Here is a 7,500-nt window from a genome sequence, read left to right on the forward strand (position 1 = left end):
CCCCCAGCAACAATAACAACAAAAAATGACCCTTCAGAGAGACAAAGCAAAAAATGACCCTTCTCTTCTTACTTATTGACCGGCCCGTTCCCAATGTAGAAGATGAAGGAGAGTATGAGAGAGAAAAAATTAATTCTAGATCTAGCTCAACTATGAATTATATATTCATAAAAAACGAAATGAAAAGAAAATATTGAAAAAAAGGAAGAGAGAATGGAGTGGAAAAAATATGAATTAAGGAGAAAAAACAAACAAATTAAAAAAACAAACAAAAAAACCAATGCATTATATCTTCAAGAGAGTGCAAATAAATCAAAGAACATGCTTTACAGAGTACTCAAACAAAAATAACCAATTACCTGAACATGTGGGGCTAAGCCAGAAGGATACAAATTTGAAAATTAAATTATCCCCCTTACGCTATTTTGTTGTGATAATTTAAGAGTAACGTTGTATTCCAAAATCTCACTTACGGTGATACTAAAGACACCCTTGATCCTAATCAAAAAGCAGCTGAATTATTAACCGTTAAACCTTGCAACTACATCAATTTTGTGTCACGGTCACAGAAACTAAATCCTGCCACGATAATTCATAAACGGCATGATAATTACTTTTGACGAAGCGTTGAGTACATCTTGTGATAAAAGAACATTCAAGAAGCATTAATTAAGATTTGAACAGTCGAATAACATGTTAGAAAGTAAGTTAAAAGTAAACGAAAAGAATTGACTTTCAGAGGCTCAGTATTCTGGTATTGTGTTATGATTTAGAGGAATTTTTAAGGTCCACTTTTCTCAAAGTGTATGAGTCGAGCAGCATGTTAACTTACTGAAGAGGTAGTGTCTAACAACGGCTGACAGTTTGTGGGTAAATTAACGGGTTAAGAAAAACAAAAGAAGGAAAATTCCATAAACATACTAGTCTAATGGTAAGCAACAGAGGTAAAATATAGAGCACACACATCGTTATAGTTATGAAGGTAGCTAGTGCATTGTTCTGATACATATTGTAATTACATGTATCAATGACAGCAATAACTGTGCTTTATGTATCAAGGTTACAGAACAGAGAAAAATATAGAGCACACCCTCCGTTATAACTATATGAGGTAGCTAGTACATTTTCTCGGAGACACTTCATAATCATCACTGACTGCAATAACAGTGTTTTGCACCACGTAGGGGTGTAGGGGTTAAAGAGGGCAGCGTAAAAAGGGTTAAAGCAGAACAGCCTGGCACACAGCAAATAATAATAACGTTTAGTCCCCAACGGAAGCAAAGAGGGGATACCATACCTGAGAGGCCATTGGCGTCTTCCTGATACGCCTCATTCACAAAAGCAGCGCTGTCAGTGGCAGGCTCGCTGAACTCAGAGGGAGGAGGGGGTAAAAGGTCGGCGTTGACTGTGAATGCCACATCCCACGAGCCAAGTGTAAATGAAAACATGCAGGGTGTTCATGTTAGAAAACCACAACAGCAACAACAACGACAACGTCAACAACTTCTCCCCGTCTTGCAACGGCATGCACAAATGTGAAGGAGACCAGAACACTCACCAACGGAACAAACATTCGTGCCCAGACCTTAGTATAACACTTGCATTGCTAGCCGGTGTTCACGATGAAAAAGACTTAAATAAGACTTATTCATATATGTATATAAATTAAATACAAGAGAGAAAATACTTTAAAGATCTACCTTGTCAATTTAAAAAAACCCCATTATTATAGGAGCAAAACGTGCAAGCAAGGTTCAGGAAGCCATGTGTGCAAAATGTACCTTGACGAACCCAAAAATTTGTTCCAACCAACTTTTTGAAGCGTTCTACTAATTTTGAACCCTGCAAAGTTTTTAAGAACGTAGCCCCACCCCTTCCACTCACATTCTAAATAGTGGAGAGTGTTCAGATCTCATTAAACAATCTGACTAGACAGGTGCAGAAGGGCAGAAAAAATAATTTGATACAAGACGGGCAAAAATAGTTTGATACAAAATGGGCAAGAAGAAAAAAAATCAAATACAAAACGGGCAAAAATAAAGTGATACAAAACTTAAAATACGAACTGGGCAAAACAATTAGGACATTGCAGTAGTACCACGAAGTGTCATCAAAAGCTCGATTACTTTTATATTTTCGTTTTCTATTTTTTCTTTTTTTAAAGAAAGCTCTCTATCCGGGAAGCAACGCGATCAAGTTCAGGCCCTGAGACACCATCACTACATACATGTATTGCTTACGCTCAGTATGCAAACACCGCAGTGCGTTTTTATTTCACTTAATGTTCTTAAGGTTCTTAATGTAGCTGTTGTTACGCCCTTATCAATACAATTTATATCATTTAGAAGGCAGGCTTCTTGTCCTAACTGCCAGGGTCAACCAATGGCTTAGAGGGATACAATATCCCAGCAGAAAGATCAAAATACTCAATCAAAATCCTCTCCATAAGGGAATCGAACTAGGGACTCCTGCAGGCGACAGAGAAGCGACTACACCACAGATGCCAGTGACCATGATAGCATTCTGAAACAATCTCAACTTCCTGGGAAGTATAACTGACAAGTATTTACATTAATTATCCGCTAACAAAGAGCGTAAGAACGGGGAAGCCAAATAATGACACAAAGGGCGTACTGCTGCAATGCCAACATGCAAACATCGAGCATCAGGGAGGTATATCACAACAGACAGCCATTACGAAGGGATGAACCAAAATACAAATATAGTTTTAAAAAATTAAACATTCCAGGTTGTTAGGATGGGGTAGGTGCACAATGTGTTTCATGTTTCATGCAAGCCGCGCGTGTGCATTGTCAAGCTGTGGACAAAGAGAGTACTAGTACTTCATCGACATCACCCTTTGCGGGCCAGCCACTGCACACACCGATGGTAAATTCTCACTTTTTACACATTTTCTTTCTTTTTTTTATATTCTTTTTTTTTTTTTTTACTAATAATAGAAACATGTTCCAAAAATAACATGTTTATGTAAAGCAAAGCATGTACATGTATATTCTTTTACAGGAGCGCCAATACGGGAGTCTAACAACACTGAATAGAGTAGACACACAAACTGTGGAAAATATTCTGCGGTTATGTATCAAAGAAAAACACCTGATGGAAAAAAACCAAATCAAATATTCCGTCAAGCGCCGGGTACACAAATTCTTATTGAATGCTAAAAAGAGAAGAAAAAAGTACAGTAGAACCTGTGTGAGACAATCACCTGCGCAAATGACCATTTCCCATTTGACTCCTTGCACTTGTTTTACTACATTATAATTATTGACACTGTGTAAGAAGTCCACCTGTCTATGGCGCCAATTTTTCTCCTCGACAATGGTTGGTCGTCTTAGACCAGAATTTGAGTTCGACAGAGAATAAAAATGATTTGAATAAAGGTTCAATGAAAATTTAATAGTAGGGTTGTTTTTTTCTTGGGGGGGGGGGGGTTAGTGGGTACCAATTTGAGACACGTGTTATCGGATCAATGACAAAAGAGAGGTAAATTAACACACCACACGGCAAAACATGTAGAGCAACATGGCGACCCAATCTATATCATTTAGGAAGCGGGCGACTCAGCCTGTCGGGGCTAACCTGAGATAAGAGGGATAAAACATCAAAGCGGAAAGACCGAGATACCCGGCGACAAAAATTCTCCCTAATTGGTAATGAAACTCGGATTTCCCGCGTGAAGTTGGGGGTTGGAGGGGACAGGTTTGGGGGGGGGGGGTATCCAGGTTGAGGCCAGCACTAACAAATCAATTATGGCACAAGAGAAGAAAATAATCACACGGAAAAACATGCACAGCAGCACACCGACGGTTAGCACACTTGGGGGAGCAACAGCCATGGCAGTCAATTAAAAGAAGATTACTTTTTTTAAAAATACACATTTAAAAAAAAGGAAAATGCGCCGTAAATCGAAGTTGACGACATCGACTAGCCTAGAGGAATACCCGAAGGAAGCTACAACACCGAAAACGCGCATGCGCCGTTACCCGAAGTATGCGGAGCGCCGATAAACTTCCGCTTCACCTCCACACTTCCGCAGTCTGATGTGGAGAGGAGTTCCTGCTGACTGATGTCGTCTGCTAAGTACGAGGATTGTGGGGTGCCTGGGGTCACACACGGACATAAACAAGTAAACAACAGGATAGTTTTTATGTTCAGTAGGGGTTTTACGGCACTCGCAACACAACAGGTCATAGTGCCATAAGGATTAATTTATTTTTTTATAAGAATTCTGCGGCATTGGCAACACAAATAGGTCACATAAGAGCCGAAGATAAGAGATGCTACTAGAATGTAACATACAATTTAAAAAGAGGGCAAAGAGGTTGGGACGGTAGATGATCGATAGGAAAGAAGATGTAAACCACACTAATCCGTTCTCCAACCCACAGCCATAATGACCCACCGGTACAAAGATTAATCGAAAATGTACCCTTACACTTACACTGAATGGAGGAAAAAAAGACCCGGAGTTTTTCTTTTAAACAAGTTAAGACCTTTCTACACATAGGCCTGCCATTGCACGGTTAGTGCACATCAGACAATGATCGAAAAACACAAATTAAAAACTTAATATAGACATGTTTTCACGCAACCATCGACACACTTTAGATCACTTAGAAAGGGCTTTGACCCTGCCTGTCAGAACCTAGACGGGCTGAGTTGGTTACAACTAACTTACAACCACGTATAGACCGAGACACTCGACAAAAGAGCGGGACACTCGATCAAACAAAACGAATAGTTATGACAGTTTCAAAATTCAAAACTTGAGCTGGAACAGGACGAGACGGAAGCAGAATCCCCCACATAAGTTTTTAATTTAGTTTTAGTACAGGTTTTACGGCGTTCGCAATTGCATAAGGTCATATGAGCGCCAGAAGATTAGAGGTGTAGCAAGAGAGTAACAAACATAACAAAAGAAGAAGGGGAGATAAGGGCGATAAATGTTTCATAGGAAAGAAGAAGCAAACCACACCAGAGCACTCGCCAACCACCTACCCCCACATAAATATCGAAGTACTCGATAAAACAACGAGAGACATGGTAAAAGAGCGAGGTACTAGGTTAAAGAACAGCTGGGACAGTTTTGAAAAAATGAAACACGCCAAAAAAAAGAAACCAGTTGAAGAAAAAAGATACAAATTGAAACTGAAGACATCGACATATTGACATCTGATCGAAGCTACGACACCGAGATCGAGCATGCGCTGTTACCCGAAATATGCGGAGCGCCGACAAACTTCCGCTTCACTTCCTCACTTCCGTAGTCTGATGTGGAGATGGGTTCCTGCTGACTGATGTCGTCTGCTAAGTACGAGGAGAGTGGGGTGCCAGAGGTCACAGACGGACAGAGACAAGTCAACAACAGGATAGTTTTTTTTATATATCAGTAAGAGATTCAAGTCACTTGCAAGACAAACGGGTACTTGAGTGCTAAACATTGCTTTAGTTTCTTCACGGCACTTGCAACACAATGTAATACGTAATGTACGTGCCGAAGGTAAGAAGTACTACTTGAGAGTAACACACAATGAAAAGAAGGCAGAGAGATAAAGACAATAGAATATTTTGATTTTTTTTAAAAGGAGTAAACCAAACCAGCGGCATCTCCAACCCAACAGCCAAAACAGACTAGAGCAACGACAAACCGAAGAGGTTTACTAATATTGAACGGAAAAACAACTGAGTTGTTGTTTTGAACAAGTTAAGACCTTATTACCAATAGGTCTGCCATTGCAAGGTCGGAGCACATTCGTCAATGATCTGATTACACAAATGAAATATCAATATGTAAGCATTCATTTACATTCCCATCAACACGATTTAGTTCATTTAATTACCAAGTGGGCTTTGAACCTGCCTGTCAGAGCCAAAACGGGCTGAAATAGATACAACACATCCACAGAAAACCGAGACACACGACAAAATTAAATAAGCGAAACACTCGATTAAACAAAACAATCAGCTATGACAGTCTCAAAATTCAAAACAAGAGCTAGATCTAGAACGGGAGGAGACGGACGCAGCGTCCCCACATACATACCGAGGCACTAGATAAAATAACGAGGTACGCGGTAAAAGAACAGCTGTGACAGTTTTTAAAAATAAAACTTTTAAAAATGTATATTAAAAATAAACAGTTGAAGGAAATAAATGCAAATTGAAACTAACAACATCTTGACAGCTGAAGGAAGCTACGACACCGAGATCGGGCATGCGCCGTTACCCGAAATATGCGGAGCGCCGATAAACTTCCGCTTCACCTCCTCACTTCCGCAGTCTGATGAGGAGAGGAGTTCCTGCTGACTGATGTCGTCTGCTAAGTACGAGGATTGTGGGGTGCCTGGAGTCACACACGGACACAGACAAGTCAACAACAGGCTGGTCTGTATTTAGTTTCAGTAAGAGTTTTACGGAACTTGCAACACAAGTGCCAAAGCTAGGTTTAGTTTGGGAAAGAATTTTACGGAACTGGCAACATACATAGGTCATGTACGTGCCAAAGATTAGAGGAATTACTACAGAGTATCATGAAATGAAATGAAGGCGAAGAGTTATAATGAGGACGTTAGAATATGTTTGATAGGACAGAAGGAGCAAACCGCACCAGTGCCCTCTCCAACCCAGCAGCCAAAACAACAGGCTACACCAAAGACAACTGGAAAAGATACTCTTATACTGAGAGTGAAAATAACTGAGTTGTTGTTCTGGAAAGGTCAACGTCTTACTACACGATCTGACAACACAAATTAGAAATTAATGAAAGCATTGTTTTACACCCCCATCGGCACAATTTAGATGATTTAATTAGAAAGTGGTCTGTGGCCGTCCACGGCAGGGCTAAAACGGGATGAGAAGGATACAGCATCTCCACATAAGTAACGAAATACTCGGTAAAAGAACGAGACACTCGGTAAAAGAACAGATGTGACAGTTTTGAAAAATAAAACAAGAAAATCAAAACCAGCGGCTGAAGAAAAAAGATGTAAATTGAAACTGAAGACATCGACTTCTGAATATCTGAAGAAAGTTACGACACGGAGATCGGGCATGCGCCGTTACCCGAAATATGCGGAGCGCCGATAAACTTCCGCTTCACCTCCACACTTCCGTAGTCTGATGTGGAGATAGGTTCCTGCTCACTGATGTCGTCTGCTAAGTACGAGGATTGTGGGGTGCCTGGAGTCACACACGGACATAGACAAGTAAACAACAGGCTGGTTTTTATTCAGTTTCAGTGACAGTTTTACGGCACTTACAAAACAACAGGTCATTAAGTGCCAACGATTGATTTAAATTCGCAACAACAACAAAATACGGCACTGGCAACACACATAGGTCATATAAGTGCCAAAGATTAGAGGAATTGCTATAGAGAGCAAAATACAATGAAAAGAAGGCGAAGAGGTAAGGAAGCTACATGTTTGATAGAAAAAAAGAAAACGTCGGCAAATCGTTCAGGTTTACTTACATTGAACG

At 40.2% G+C, this 7,500-nt stretch overlaps 1 protein-coding gene across 1 annotated transcript in view; it reads right to left on the reverse strand.

Annotated features, from left to right (window-relative positions):
- LOC101857809 (anoctamin-4) overlaps positions 1-7,500 on the reverse strand; it is a gene marked incomplete at its 5' end in the record, with an annotated part of 84,927 nt that overhangs the window by 70,114 nt on the left and 7,313 nt on the right. The window contains 4 exon segments of the mRNA XM_035970992.1: positions 4,005-4,121; positions 5,236-5,328; positions 6,248-6,364; positions 7,084-7,200. Of these exon segments, the coding sequence (XP_035826885.1) occupies positions 4,005-4,121; positions 5,236-5,328; positions 6,248-6,364; positions 7,084-7,200 (444 nt within the window).

The sequence above is a fragment of the Aplysia californica genome, unplaced genomic scaffold (assembly GCF_000002075.1).
Source record: "Aplysia californica isolate F4 #8 unplaced genomic scaffold, AplCal3.0 scaffold00356, whole genome shotgun sequence".
In the NCBI taxonomy this organism is placed as follows: Eukaryota; Metazoa; Mollusca; class Gastropoda; order Aplysiida; family Aplysiidae; genus Aplysia; species Aplysia californica.